The 15585-nt window shown below is 46.6% G+C and overlaps 1 protein-coding gene across 1 annotated transcript in view; it reads right to left on the bottom strand.

The window, feature by feature from the left end:
- PLXNA4 (plexin A4) overlaps positions 1-15585 on the bottom strand; it is a 203752-nt gene that overhangs the window by 124124 nt on the left and 64043 nt on the right. The window contains exons 8-10 of the mRNA XM_048500707.1: positions 13079-13215; positions 11896-12084; positions 5002-5095 (exon numbers count right to left, since the gene is read on the bottom strand). Coding sequence (XP_048356664.1) covers positions 5002-5095; positions 11896-12084; positions 13079-13215 — 420 coding nt within the window. The remainder of the gene's footprint in view (positions 1-5001; positions 5096-11895; positions 12085-13078; positions 13216-15585) is intronic.

Raw genomic sequence — 15585 nt, 5'->3', positions numbered from 1 at the left:
TTTACCTGAAGATGACAGAAAGCAAACCTGGGATCTTCTGCTTTTCTACTGAGATGCTCATGTAACCCCCATGCTCAGAATGGGTTGATCCAGAAAGGGGTGGAGACTCAAAGCAGCAAGAGGCTGCAGAGCTCATGAAGTTTGGAGGAGACAAGGCTACCAGACTCGGACCTTGATTTGTATAAGCCCTTAACACCTTGTTAAGGGTTTTTGTGTTTGTAATGGGTGAAAGTTCTCCTGGAAACCTTCATCATGTTGAATCCTGTTCACCAAGCCCTTGGAGTCTCCAGGAGCCAACCCACTTGCAGAAAGAATTGGACTTGGCAATATCAGAAGACTGTGTAACTAGAAGGACTTGAAGTGAAACCTGAACAGGACCTTGAAGTGTGACGTTAAATGTTGATGTTTGATGTTGTATGTTAAGAAAGCAAACCATTTTGTTTTTAAATTTTGTTGTTGTAAACTCATTCCAAGTTCTGCCCCACAGAACCCACAGATAGAGGTTACACTTTACTGTTCGATGTATAATGATATTAGAACCAATCTGGGAGCTTTACTACCTCTAGAATGTATGTTTCTTTCTCGAACCATGACTAAAAATGCTCTAATGCTATTGAACAGCCCTAATGTGTAGAAATTTCTGGAAAGAGCGGATTTGCCTCACGTTTTTAATCCATGTTCTACATGATATATAACAATGATCCTGTTTTTGGTATGGTACTTCTGGTTTATGCCTAATAAAGGTTTTTGGATTGGATGGATTGGTTACACTCCCATTTAGGCTTTCCCATCCATGTCATTCAGAGGAAAAGTGGGAGGTGGTTCCGCCGAGAACTTCCTTCGGGGTTGCTTATCAGGACTGCCCTACCCTGGAGGACCCAGACTAGTCTGAGTTTGTCAGGTCTCGGAAGCTAAGAAGGGTCAACCATGGTTAATGTTCATATGAGAAACCACCAAGCAAGTCTATGCAGAGGCAGGGAACGGCAAACCGCCTTTGTTGGTCTCTTGCCTTCAAACCCCTGCAGGTTGCCCTCTGCTGTGAATTAACAGCATTTCTCTCTCTCTGTCTCTCTGTCTCTCTGTCTCTCTCTCTGTCTCTGTCTCTCTCTCTCTCTCTCTCACACACACACACGGATTGGCCTAACACAGGGGTCTGCAACCTGCGGCTCTCCAGATGTTCATGGACTACAAATCCTATCAGCCCCTGATGGGATTTGTAGTCCATATTCTGGAGCTCTGATTGCAGAATCTAACTTCTTTAACAGAAGAAGCTGGGTTCTGGCGGGCTGCCTTATCTTCCGATTCTCTTTCATGCCGTTAGCTCTTTGTGTTGGCACAGAAACCCTCTTTGTTTTACTGCCCTATTATTGTGAATATCTGGTGGTAGGGGGTGGGGGGGGCGAGGACTACCTTCCCCGGTTGAGAAAAGAACATAATTATTGTTCTATATTTCAAAAGGCAGATTATTTACTTGCTAATTAAAAAAGCAAACGTATCATGCTGATAATCGCCTCTTTCGCCTTTGTTCGGGTTTTTCGTGCATCCAAACCCGTGACGATTAATTTGACGAACTGCCATCTGTTCTGTGGCTTTTCTCCAAACATTCTGTCAAAGGGAGAACCCCGAGGACCTCAGTAGAAAATTATTGTCAAAGGATTTCCTGGCTGGGATCAACCGGATGTGGTGGGTTTTCTGGGCTGTGTGGCCGTGGTCTGGTGGGTTTTGCTCCTGAAGTTTCGCCCACGTCTGTGGCTGGCATCTTCAGAGGCGAGTCACAAAAAAACCATGTGTTTCTCCCCGTGGTAGAGAAAGAGAAACACGGAAACACATCACAGAGGTCGATTTAGCACAGGGCAAATATAATGGGTGTAGAGAGCAATGCAAATTTTTTTGGGAGGGGGACTCTGAAGAGGTCCCGCCCCCAAAACGAGCCTGCCCCGTTTTATTTCTCTCAACCCAGGATTTTTGAAAAACGCTAAACCAGCAGTCCTTTTGAAAAATCCTGGGTTCCCACGCGAACGGCCAGGCAGGAGGCAATTTATTTCCCTGTCTTCCGCCACGCCATCAACAGTGAGGGAGCATCCGCCTGCCATTGCCCTCCCGTGGCAGGGAGGCCCGTGTTTCTTTTTTAAAAATTTGTGAGTTGCATCTTTGTAGCTATGCAGATGCAGCTGATTGCATTGTGGGATGACTGGCATGGTTGCGAGGGGTTTGTTTCTGCAGTTCTCTCAGAACTCTCTCTACCTCACCTGTCTCACAAGTTGTCTATTGTGGGAAGAGGCAGGGGAAAGAGTTTGTAAGCCACTTTGAGCCTCCTTACAGGACAGAAAGGTGGGGCATAAACCCAAACTCTTCTTCTTCTTTGACCCACAGAACTTAATGGCAGCCACTGAGAATTCACTCTGCTTCAACCTGCACAGCCTCTGCCTGTTTGCCAACTTTGGCTTCAGAAATTCCTGGAGGTTTAGGGGTGGAACTTGGAGAAGAAGCCATTTTTTCCCAGGGGGAGTGGGTCTCTTGTAACTTGGAGATCAGTTGTCATTCTAGGGGATTTCCAGGCCCCAACTGGAGATTGGCAACCCTATCTCGGTCTGGTTCCGTTTCTCTGTTCCATCAGAGTGCAGGAATGAGATGAAACTCAGCAACTAGTTTTACACAGGATTGTTCTCTAAACAAACCCCAAGGGACGCAACCGGAGAGATAACAAAAGCTCAAACCCAGGAACGGAATTTTTCTACAATTGAACAATGCCCTGTTATTTGAGGCAATCCACGCGGACGGCAGGACAGGAAGTGTGCCCAATAATAGCAGTTTTCAAAGTCAATTTGGAAGTCTGGATATTAACAAAAACGCTCCCAGGATTCTCTAACGATGCTCGTAACAGCTGACCCAATTCCAGATTGAATGGAGAGTCGTTGGCCCATCGCTTAATGGGGCAAAACGGATGGACAAGATTTAGTATGGGGAAAAGGACTGCGTCTTCACCCAGTGAATAATTCTCATACGGCGTTCACTGCCAAGAGATGTAATGAGGGTCGCTAGCAGAAGCGGCTTTGAAAAGAGTAGAAAGGGAACGCACGGAAATCATCGCTATTCTTTCTAATAGTACACTGTTTATGAGCATAGGAATAGCAAAACCTGAGCATGCTGCACATTTGGGGGCTTTGTTAATTCACTCGAGGAAGAAAATGCGCACCTGAAATTGGGGCGACGGAGCAAGCCTGTTCCAGGTGAAGTGCGCCGAGTTTGGCCACAGGCCGGGGGTGTCACGCTATAGCAGTGGTGGCGAACCTTTTCGAGACCGAGTGCCCAAACTGCAACCCAAAACCCACTTATTTATCGCAAAGTGCCAACCCGGCAATCGAACCTGAATACTGAGGTTTTAGTATAGAAAAAACGGTTGGCTCCAAGGCGCATGTTACTCGGGAGTAAGCTTGGTGGTAGTCGGTGGCCTTGCTTTGAAGCAACTGTGCAACGTTTCAAACGGGTGAATCACAACCCTAGGAGGGTTTACTCAGAAGCAAGCCCCATTTCCAGCAACTGAGCTTACTCCCAGGTAAAGGATCACGCTTTAGTTCTTCCCATGAAAATCAGTAGGGTTTAGCAGCGATTAACAAGGTTGCCTACACGGCTTCCCCAAAACTAGGTCTTAGGTTTAATGCTAATAATCTTCCTGAAATAATTACAGTATTATCACATGACGAACTCTGCACGCGTGCCCACAGAGAGGGCTCTGAGTGCCACCTCTGGCACCCGTGCCATAGGTTCGCCACCACTGCGCTATTGCATGTAGTCTTGACTGACAGGAGGCAGACAGTCTAACACAGAGAGCTCGGAGCCAGAAACAGTGTCGGCACACCGAGAAGCCGAGTCAAGACTACCAAGGTCAGAGCTGGGTTACAACAACAAAACGCCAAGAGTCCACCACACAAGATCAGAGTTCAAGAGATCCAGAGATCCTGAAAGACTGCAAGAAATAATGGATTTGGACTTATTAACCTGGAGGCTGAAAGACAATATCGAGAGGTTTGAAGAAACTTGGAAGCCATTCAAACAATATTATAAATTATAGTAATCGTTTAAGAATTGGGAAATAGAGTGTTTAGAGCTATAGGGACAGGAGTAATATAACTCTTGGGGAAAAGTTTTTTTTTCCGTGACGAGATTCCATGTTTTATTTTGTAAATGAAGATGGATAGAATTATGATAAAGATAAAAATATAGACAAAAGTTTAATTTACTATATGTATAGTTGGAGAGAAATACCTAAGCATAAAAGGGGGAAATTATTTTTTAGTTCTTATTTAAAAAAGTATAGTATCTTTTTGAAGTTAATTAATCTACTGAATGAAATATGTTTCATAATGATTATTGATTTGTGTATAATCTGTTTGTTTTTAAAACTGTATATGAAATTCTTAATAAATTATTTTTAAAAAAGAGATCCAGAGATCCTCGTCCACAGAGTTCAACAAGTGAGTAGAAGCGAGAGCAGTGTTCAAGTAGTAACGCTGCGTCCACATTTGTGTGCCTTGCAAACAGCCCTGTTATTGGTCATGGAATCATAGAATCATAGAGTTGGAAGAGACCCCAAGGGTCATCGTCCTACCCCCTGCAATGCAGGGACACACAATCAAAGCACCACTGACAGATAGCCCTCCTTGGCATCCGGATCTGATCAGGCTAACCTGGGCCATCGAGGTCACAACTGCCCCGATTTAAACATTTAGTAATGTAGCCGTTCACTCCAGAGGTTCTTTGTGAGTTAGCCAAGATCTGTTACAGATGTGGAAAATACAAATTTAGCTAGGCCAGAAAGAAGGGAACGACCGATGCTACATTTCCTAATACGACTCATGCATAAAGACAGCAAAAAAAAAAATCTATTTGGCCGAGACGGAAATCTTGCAGACCTTGGCATGGAACCGGTCAATTCAGAAGAGCTCACGGCAGGTCCAGTTCAATCTATGCATTTCTCTCTCTTCCCAAGCTCATACTTACATTGATGTGTTCTTTGGCCCCGTACTTGGCCCGGATCTGAGGGTTCTGGATTAGGTCCAGGTTCGTGCCCCAAACGTTGATAGGAGTATTTCCACTGATGAACAGAAAGAAAAGAACAGGTAAATTACAAACGTTTAGTCCAACTTTATTACAGCCTACTCAGGAGGTCAGAGAAGAAATGCCTACAGAAACAGAAATCCACCAAGCAGAGGCATGGGGGGGAATGGTGCCCAGGGCAAAAAGCTGCCCTGGGCAACCCACCCCCTTGTCCCCTCCGCACCTCACTTATCTGGCTGGGCTGCCACAGGCGCCCCTCAGCCCCACCCCACCAGACTACTCCTTCTGTCGGTGGAGGCTCTGACAGCCGAAGGAGAAGCCTGGTGGGGCAAGGCCGAGTGGAGGGGTGTGGGGGCGATTCTGCGCCCTGACTTGACCAGCTGGCGTGCGCCCGGGGATGTATGACCCCACATGTCCCTGTGAGCTCTCCGCCTCTGCCACCAGGCAACAAAGAGAAGGTGCTCAGGGAGCTAAGTCACCCAGGGGTCTACAGAATCCGGCAACTTATGTGATTTATATTTGGGTTGGTCAGCGTGATATGAGAAGAAGAACCAAGAGGGAATCTGTGTCTGAGAGTCCTGGGTAGGGTCTTTGTCAGACACCCTCTTTGCTAAAGAGTCCCTACTCCCCCCCGCCCATTTACATACACTGTGAAAATGCTCCCCTTATAAATATCTCATTTGTGCCCCCTTTTTCCTATAAGCAAGAGGCTGTTCTGTCGGACCAGAGGGTTTAACCATGCTGGCAAAACTAAGCTTGATATTTTAATAAGCCTTTGGAACTTTAAGAATTTGGAGGAACTCCATTTTTGTCCCTCGCCACCCCAATCCCCCCCCCAAATCTATGCACGTCCAAAGAATAGATGGTTGCCAATTTGAAATTTGGTGGATTCCAACATCACGTGTTCCCTTTTTTTCCCAGAGAAAGGCCCTGGAAGATTTTGCAGGAGGGTATTTCTGTGGCAGTCACACTGCATCATAGGTTCTCTAGTACGAACCCAGCACACACAGTAAGCAATCCTTGAGGGCATCTTCTTTGGCTCACAGTTACACTGCATTAGTTGAAGTATCTAGAGAACTCAGATAGTTTGGGGCTTTCAGAAGAGTGAAGAATACGCTTGCTTAGGGAAGAGAAAACAGACACAAACCTGCCAGGAGCACGATATCCTGTAGATATATAGCATAAACAGAGTTATACCCTGGGGGTGCCTGCAGGGGGCGCATTTTTAGATGTATCAGTACCAAAATTTCAGGGTATCATCAGGAGACTGTCCTGATGATACCCCCCAGGTTTGGTGCAGTTTGGTTCAGGGGGGCCAAAGTTATGGACTCTCAAAAGGGTAGCCCCCATCTCCTTAGCTCCCATTGGAAAAAATGGGGGATAGGGGCACCTATGCGCCCCCTGCAAACCAAAACGTGAAAAAACACCAAAAAAACCGCAATTCAGATGGGATTCGGACAGCTCAGATTCAGACCCTGCTCGTCCGAATCAGTCCGAATCAATGCAGATTCGGTCAAAATCCGGATTCGGACCATCCGAATCTCCAACCCTATAATGACACTTAAGCCCCTTCCACACATGCAGAATAATGCACGTTCAGTCCACTTTCAATGCATTTTTCAGCTGGGTTTTACTGTGTGGAATAGCAAAATCCACTGGCAAACAATTGTGAAAAAGAAATGAAAGTGCATTATCCTGCATGTGCAGAAGGGGCCTAAGTCCTTATGGTTTTTTTTAAAGGCATGTCAGAGTAAAAGAAATGGTTTCTTCCCCGTGTCCTTCCCAAGACAAGTCCAATCATTTCATTCTCTCACCTCCACATTTCCTGCTCTTTACTGAATTTTAATTTTTCAAAGGGTCCTGCAGTAATCATAGTCACTAACTGATTTGCAAAATCTGCTGGCTGGGTTGAAGAGCAGAACCAGGAGAATTTCCCGGCCGTGTCTCGAACCCCTCGGGCCCTCCAATTACTTGGGTTTCACAGCGGAGCTAAGCGCCAATGATGTATGGAGGAAAGGCAAGACCCTCATTTCTTTCCTTTAAAATCTCCTACAAGGAACACCATGGTGTTTAATCACCAATTTCTCTCTCCATTGGGCCAGGCTCAGTAGAATCTACACATGTTTCGGCTTCTTCCCTGCTCAAGAGGCCGAGGGCCGTGATGAACTGGGGCTCCGTCACGACTAAGCGTTTTTTTCCAGTGACCAACGCGAGGCCTTTCCCAGCCGAGTGATGAAATGATTCCTCAGCCCGGACAGAGAGGAAGCATAACGTATCCCCTTTGGGCAACCTCACCGCACTTTTACAAATGCTGCCGGTGTAAGACTCCGTAGCTCAGTTAAACCAGGAGAATGATGAAATATTTCTCAAGCTGGGTGGGCAGCGGAACGCTGAATTCAGCCGTTGGGAGAATTCACATTCGGATTCATAAGAAAATAAGGTCTGTTGTGGTTGCTAAGGGAGCACTCGTTTAGAGCTGATTCTCAGTTGTTAGTGTTTTATTGGTATAGTGCTGTATATTTTACCTGGTATTGCTGCATATTTTAGCTAGTGCTGTATATTTTAATTTAATTTGTCATGTATGCTCAAGCCCTACACGGCCTGGGCGCTACATATATGAAGGAACGCTGCCTCCCGCACAGACCTGCCCAGGCACTGAGGTCAAGGGGGGGCCCTTCCGAGATTCAGCATGGCATAGTGGTTAAGAGCAGGTGCATTCTAATCTGGAGAACCAGGTTTGATTCCTCGCTCTGCTGCTTAAGTTGTAGAGGCTTATCTGGGGAATTCATTTTAGCCTGTGCACTCTCACACATTCCAGCTGGGTGACCTTGGGCTAGTCACAGCTTCTCGGAGCTCTCTCAGCCCCACCCACCTCACAGGGTGTTTGTTGTGAGGGGGGAAGGGCAAGGAGATTGTAAGCCCCTTTGAGTCTCTTGCAGGAGAGAAAGGTGGGATATAAATCCAAACTCCTCCTCCTCCTCCTCCTCCTCCTCCTTCTTCTTGGGTGAACTGGGTTCATTTCTCTGGTCCTACACATGAAGCCTGCTGGGTGACCTTGGCCTAGTCACAGTTCTCCCAGAACTTTCTCAGCCCCACCTGCCTCACAAGGTGTCTGTTGTGGGTAGAGGAAGGGAAAGGAGTTTGCAAACGGCTTTGAGGCTCCCTATAGTTGAGAAAAGCGATTGAGAGAGAGAGAGAGAGAGAGAGAGAAACACCTCCAGGAGGAGTTGGGAACCACTGGGAGAGGGTTGGGTAGAACAGAGGACACAGATCAAAACAGGCTTCAAACTGTTCCAGGAACACTAACAGTGCAGTCCTCTGCAGTGTTAGACAATTAACATCCAGTGACCTTAAACTGTACTAAACCTGCATGCTATAAGTTTGGTTTTTCGAACATCCTAAAACAGAACGTTGGGATTTAACTTTGGCAGGCCTATCCTTAAACCCAGTGGCCAACTACTTGCACTTCAGATCTCTTTCCCTTCACCTCTTCTAGTAAAGTGCATTTTTCTTATTCCTTGCGATTTTCCTTGACAGCAAATCCAGGGGAGGAATGGGCAGCAGTTGTTCAGTGCACTTCAGAGTACAGATGGCGGCTGACATCCTTGAATGCTTTCTCCTGCCCTCAGTTGTCAACAGCTTCATTTTGCTTTTTCAATATTCGGATATTTCCCAATTATGGTTATTTTTGTCGAGAGATGCACTGCACCAACAGTCCCAATTTAACATTATTGTATTTTTCAGCCTGGCGAATCGCTGTTGATTATACAACCGTGTGAGATTCGTGGCTGAACTTCCAATGGCAATCTTTAGAAAAGCCTCACTCGGTGTGGTTAGACTTAGCTCAAAACCTCCAGGATATAAGACCGCAGCTTCCCCACACTGAGCCCCCCCTGCACATTTATTATGATGATGATGATGATGATGATGATGATGATGATGATGATGATGATGATGATGATGATGATGATGATGATGATTTGATAAACCGCCCTACCCCCAGAGGGCTCAGGGCGGTGTACAACAAATAGCAATACAATAAAACAAATCGAATAGCCCCAATTAAAATATACAAAACCTTAAAACTATAAAACCATAGCAGCAGCAGTAGCCTTCAATAAATAATTAATTAATAATAGAAGACGTCTGGCACCCAGCCCCAGTGATCAAACCCTGGGAGGGGAGGGGGTTGGCAGATGGTCCAATAGATAGCCAGTGCACAGGACAACACGAGGGGCGGGCTCAGTGGCCGGCCCCCCCCCAAAGGCCCAGTGGAACAACACAGTTTTGCAGGCCCTGCGGAACTCTCCAAGGTCCCGCAGGGCCCTAACTGCTGAGGGAAGAGTGTTCCACAAGGCAGGGGCCAGGGCAGTAAACGCCCTGGCCTGCGTGGAGGCCAGCCGCATCATGGAGGGGCCGGGGACCACCAGTAGATTCGCAGAGCGGAGGACACAACTCGGGACATAATCCATCTTCAATCCACTTTCAACGCCCTTTGCACCTGGATTTGACTGTGCGGAATAGCACAATCCACTTGCAAACAATTGTGAATGTGGATTGAAAGTGCATTATTCTGCATGTGTGGAGGGGGCCTCAGTGATTGACATAGCTCAGACATTATAATAACCTAGATTATTTATTGTCTTCTGCTTTGTTAGAAGACCCTCTCGAGAAGTTCCTTTAAGCCGGGGGGCCCTCCCAGTTGCCAAGCCATTGTGGGCTTCCTGGAAAGGCCTTTGGCAGGTTTGAAGATACCACCTGGACCCCTGAAAAGGGACAGAGAGAGCCAGATAGACAGAGCTCATCTGGAGAGTGGGTGCGACACCTTGAAACTATAGCTTATGTGCAACTGTTGTTGCAGAAGAAGTTTATGAAGCCTCCCGGTTCAGGGTTCAGCAGATCTTTTGATTGATTGTTTCTCCGCTTGCTAATTTTTACTTATTTGACTCTGTGCAAGCTTAAAATAAAAGCTATTTCATTCTTCCCAGTGTGTCGATTGCTTCCATTCCAATGCCTTGCTATTGCTACGCTTCCTCATAACTGAACTGGTCTATCTCGATGGGGTGGCTGAGAAAGTCTGGTTCCCGACTTTGGAGGCAAAGCTGGAGCTTGGCAACTGGGAAGGGTCCCCCCCCCCAAAAAAAACACATCTTGGACATGATACATTTCACTATCTCCAAATCATTTGAATGGAGTCCAAATTGATCCCAATGATTTTCTTTCTCAGCGAGCACAAATAAGGCATTAGACAAGATACCCAACACTGCTTCCATAAGGTATATTCCCCACAGAAGGCGGGAGGAACTTAGGCACATAATTTCCCCCATACAGATACACTGCCGATGGTGGAAAATGCCAGCAAGTCACAGCTGACTTATGGCGATACCGTAAGATTTTCAAGGCCAGAGACGTTCAGAGGTGGTTGGCCCTTGCCTGTCTCCAGGTGGGCTGAGAGAGTTCTGAGAGGACTATGACTGACCCCCAGGTCACCTAGCAGGCTTCATGTGGAGGAGTGAGGAATTGAACCCAGTTCCCCAGATTAGAGTCTGACGCCCTTAACCACTGGCTCTCACTACAAATACATTGCCTTCCAGAAATACTGTGTTTCCCCGAATATAAGACAGTGTCTTATAATATAATATAATATAATATAATATAATATAATATAATATAATATAATATAATATAATATAATATAATATAATATAATATAATAATATAATATAATATAAGACAGTGTCTTATATTAATTTTTGCTCCCAAAGATGCGCTATGTCTTATTTTCAGGGGATGTCTTATTTTTCTGTGTTCTGTTCATCGGGCATGCTTCCAAACAAAAACTTTGCTACGTCTTACTTTTGGGGGATGCCTTATATTTCGCACTTCAGCAAAACCTCTACTGCGTCTTATTTTCAGGGGATGTCTTATATTCGGGGAAACGGGGTAGGTCTGCTGAACGCTCAGTGGGAACAGGGCATTTATTATCATCATCATCATCATCATCATCATCATCATCATCATCATCATCATCATCATCATCATCATTTATTTATTTATTTATTCGATTTATTTATTTTATTTATTTATTTATTATTTATTATTTGATTTCGTATACCGCCCTATCCCAAAAGGGATTTGATAAACCACCCCACCCCCGAAGGGCTCAGGGCGGTGTACAACAAACAACAACAAACACAATAAAACAAATCGAATAATCCCAGTTAAAAATAATACAAGACCTTAAAACTATAGCAGCAGTGACCTTCAATAAATAGTTAATAACAAGAGACGTCTGGCATCACACCCCAGTGATCAAACCCTGGGAGGGGATTGGCAGATGGTCAAATACACAGCCAGTCCACAGGGCAATAAGAGGGGCCTTGCTCCCAGGTCCTGTCACCCGCTCCCCTTGGAAGTGGTGGGAGAAAACATTTAAAAAGAAAAATAAAGTCTCATCCATTTGCAAGAAGTTCTTACCACAGAGTTCCTGGTGATCCCTAGAGCTACCCAGAAGTGGCAAATGGTAGCTCTAGGAATCGCCAGAAACTTTATGGTAAGAACTTCCTGTAAGTAGAGAAGGCTTTGTTTTCCTCTAAAGTCTCATCCATTTGCAAGAAGTTCTTACCATAGAGTTCCTGGTGATCCCTAGAGCTACCCAGAAGTGGCAAATGGTAGCTCTAGGAATCGCCAGAACTTTTATGGTAAGAACTTTCTGTAAGTAGAGAAGGCTTTGTTTTCCTCTTTCAATGTTTCTCCTGGGACATTGTCCCCACGCCCAGTACTCTCCCGCCAGTTGCCAGGCACTGCCTAGCAACCATATTCAGTGGTCATCCAAACCTGACGATGCTCCATTCCGGGTCTATTCTCACGATAGTTGGATCTTCCATGTATTCAAACTCCAGCTCCTTCGGCACCTTCGCCAGCTCCTTGCGTATTCTTGCCTTGTCCACTTTCACCATGACTTCCACTTTGGACAAGCCACCGCTGGAGGCCGTGGTGTTGCAGATGATGAAGTCAACCGTCCTCCTGTTGGGAACCGGGAGAAAGGTGAGACAAGACAAGCAAGACAGCATCGCACGTTTTCCTATCGTCGGGACCGACCGTGCTCTCAGACCTCGCAGTTTCTGAAACCTGTTAAAGTTTGACTTTTTCTCTGCTGGGGAAGCGAAGGAGATCACTATGCATTAAGCTTTCTTTGGCTTCTCTTGCTCCTCCCCACCTTCTTCTGCCCACATCATGGCAGTTTCTCCAATCTTGGGCAAGGTGACCAGATGTCCCGCTTTTGGCGGGACAGTCCCGCCTTAAACCAATTTGTCCCACATCCCACGGGGTTTTTTAACTGTCCCGATTTTTGGAAGGCTGCCGCACTGCCTTCTGGGGGCGCTCCCCTTTTCCCACCCTGTCACAGGGCAGGAAACTGGGGAGCGCCCCAAAAGGCAGTGCGGCAGCCCCCCGCGCTGCCACACTGCCTTCTGGGGCGATCCCAATTCGGGCGGGAAACCGGGGAGCGCCCCAAAAGGCAGTGCGCTCCTGCGGCCACGCATGCGTGCACGCGCGCACACACGCTCGCGGGTTCCGGTTTAAAAAGGTGAAAATCTGGTCACCTTAATCTTGGGTCCACTGTTTCAAAACAATTGGATGCCAAACAAGATTTTTAAAAATCTGCACAGCCAATCAAGTCTCCAGTAGTCCATCAGAAGTCTCCAAAACATTTGGAGGGCATTCGTGGTGAGCTCTATGATGCCTACAGGTGCTACACTGGAGGCTCCTGTTCTAGGAAAATAACTTTTTTTCTGGCTAAGTAAGGCGGCTTCATGAGGCTTCTCCTTCACGTCTGCTTTCAGTTGTGCTTTTATTGGCAAATGGAACATCTTCATGAAGCAACAAAGAAACGGACTCTAGGACGGCCAATCCTATGGGCAAAAGATTTATACCTAACATCAGAAACGAGTCATTACCATAAACCACGGTCTAGCATCCTTTTCCTAAGGCCCCATGAACTGTGCTCCTTGGATGGTACCTGGGGGAAAGGCAGGGCTGCCCTCCCAGCCACACGGAGACGTTGCTGCCGGCTTGCAGGTTTTTGCCCGTGATTGTGATCTGTGTACCGCCGGATACCGGTCCTCGCTTGGGATGGAGGTCGGAAAGGGTCAGAGTCTGAAAAACATTTTGGAGATTACAGTGAATCACAGGGCTTGAACAGAATTATTTATTTACTGACTTCATTTATACCCTGCTTTCCGATCCAGCAGGGACTCAAAGCGGCTGGTGGACTGACAGTTTTTATCCACACAAGACTCCTGTGAGGTAGGTTAGGCTGAGAGTCTGTGACTGACCCAACGTCACCTAGCATACTTTTGTGACAGAACGGAGGTTCAAAGAAACAAATAAAGAGAATAGGTGTGGCGGAATAAAGCAACAATTGAAGGCCAAAAACCGACCGCACCAATTACGACCAAAACTTAGAAACACATAAAGGTTCTTGTATTTAGAAAGTCAGAAGACAGAAAGGATATGGAGTGCACATATAAAGACCAATGGCATATTTATACAAGCAATGATAAACATACAAGGAGACAAACAAGGGAAAAATATGTACAGATGTTCAAAAGTGAAGAAGTGAACAATGAAGATCGAAGACTAAGGTAAGTCCTGGGGAAACTGCATCAAACATAGGACTTATCTGTGTTTGAGGAGCTCGCTCCAGGGCCTATCTTACAGTGGTGGGATCCAAAAATTTTAGTAACAGGTTCCCATGGTGGTGGGATTCAAACTGTGGTGTAGCGCCAATGGGGCTGGGCGGGGCACGACGGGGGTGTGGCCGGGAATTCCGGGGGCGGGGCATTCCTGGGCGGGGCTGTGGCAAGGACGCAGCCGCTGCACCGGTCCTTGGGCGGGAAACGAATGCACGCAGGCGCAGGCTGCCACGCACGCCGGTGCACCTCCTGCTAGACTGCTTCCAGTTCTGCACGCTACTGCTGAGAGGAGGGGCGTAACTAAGGCAAAAATCACGGGGCAAAATCACCAATTAGTGACCCGCTCTCGGCACACACAAATAATTAGTAACCTACTCTTGGGAACCTGTGAGAACCTGCTGGATCCCACCTCTGCTATCTTAGTCTTCCATTTTTGTTGTTCGCCTCTTCTCTTCAGGATGCTTTTTGAAACGTCCATACATATTTTTGTTCTTGTTTATCTCCTTGCATATTTCTCACTGTTTGTATAAATATGCAACTGGTCTTTATATTTCTCCTTTTCTACGTCTTTTTGGCCCCTTCCCGCACCTGCAGAATAATGGACTTCCACTTTCACTTTGTTTGCAGGTGGATTTTGCTATTCCGCACAGTAAAATGCAGCTGCAAAGTGCATTGAAAGTGGGTAGGAAGTCCATTATCCTGCAGGTGCAGAAGGGGCCTCTGTGTTCTGACTTTCTTGTACTAAACACATTACCTTTGCGAGTTCCTCGTACTAAACACATTACCTTTATGAGTTTTGGGAGCCATTGGCGTGGTCGGTTTTTTGTCTTCAGAGTGGGGATTCGAACCAGATTCCTGCAGACATTGGTCGTTTCCCCACTTACCTGCTGCTGCGCGCTACTCTCCCCAAGTAGTGTGGGGTCCCCCGGCACTCCCCACTACAGGGGCGGCGACAACGCAGCCACCCCGATGCTGCCGCTGTCGCGCCCCCTCAGCGCGCGTCATTCCTGGCGCTCCTCAAAACGGTGCCTTTTGATGACCCCACGCAGAGCGCGGGGTCGTGGGGAAGCCTGGGAGAGTGCCAGCAATGACGTGCGTGGGAGTAGCGCGCAGCGAAGGGTGGTCGAGGTAAGTGGGGAAACGACCTCTGTTTGTTTTTTGTCACCAAGTCACATCTGACCGGGCAGCCCCATCCAAAGGGGCGGGTACGCGGATGCAGCCACTCTACCCTGCCATTCCCAAGAGGGCTTTCCGGCAGCACGAGGAGGCAAAAAACACAGAAAAGCCTCCCTGGTGCCAGAACTCTCATTGGGCTTAATGAACTTATGCCACCAAAATGTAGGCGCAGAAGGCATAAGGAAGATATACTCTGTGAAAAAGCAAAAGTTTTCTTCTCGCCCCCTATTATCTTCTTTCTGTAGAGTTCGCAACCATAATGTAGTTGACCAAAGTAAAGATGCAGGCTTGAGAATCTATTCTTTTCTTGTTACTAGGCAAGCTTGATAGCCCAGCAGAATGCCCCTTGTTCAGAGTTATACAGGATGTGCAGATTCAACTGTTTTAAGGTCTCACTGTTCCCGACTAGATACCTTGAATTTGCCCTTCTTCCTAGGAGACAGAAGAAAGAAACATAAAAACGTTTAGGCTCTTTGTCTAGGAAAAAGGGCAACAAAAGGCAATAGAGATAAGAAAGAAACAGGCCCTAGTTCATCTTGCGTCAAAGAATCAGGTGCCGACACCTTCCAATAAGGGTCTTAGACAACCCCAAATGTTTTGGAAAAAGGGAAAATCTCCACCATTCTGTATGACTAATTAATGATGTGGGCATTTT

The sequence above is a fragment of the Sphaerodactylus townsendi genome, linkage group LG06, assembly GCF_021028975.2.
Source record: "Sphaerodactylus townsendi isolate TG3544 linkage group LG06, MPM_Stown_v2.3, whole genome shotgun sequence".
Lineage (NCBI taxonomy): Eukaryota > Metazoa > Chordata > Lepidosauria > Squamata > Sphaerodactylidae > Sphaerodactylus > Sphaerodactylus townsendi.
The sequence above is the reverse complement of the archived record's forward strand: the minus strand, read 5'-3'. Positions and strand labels throughout refer to the sequence as shown.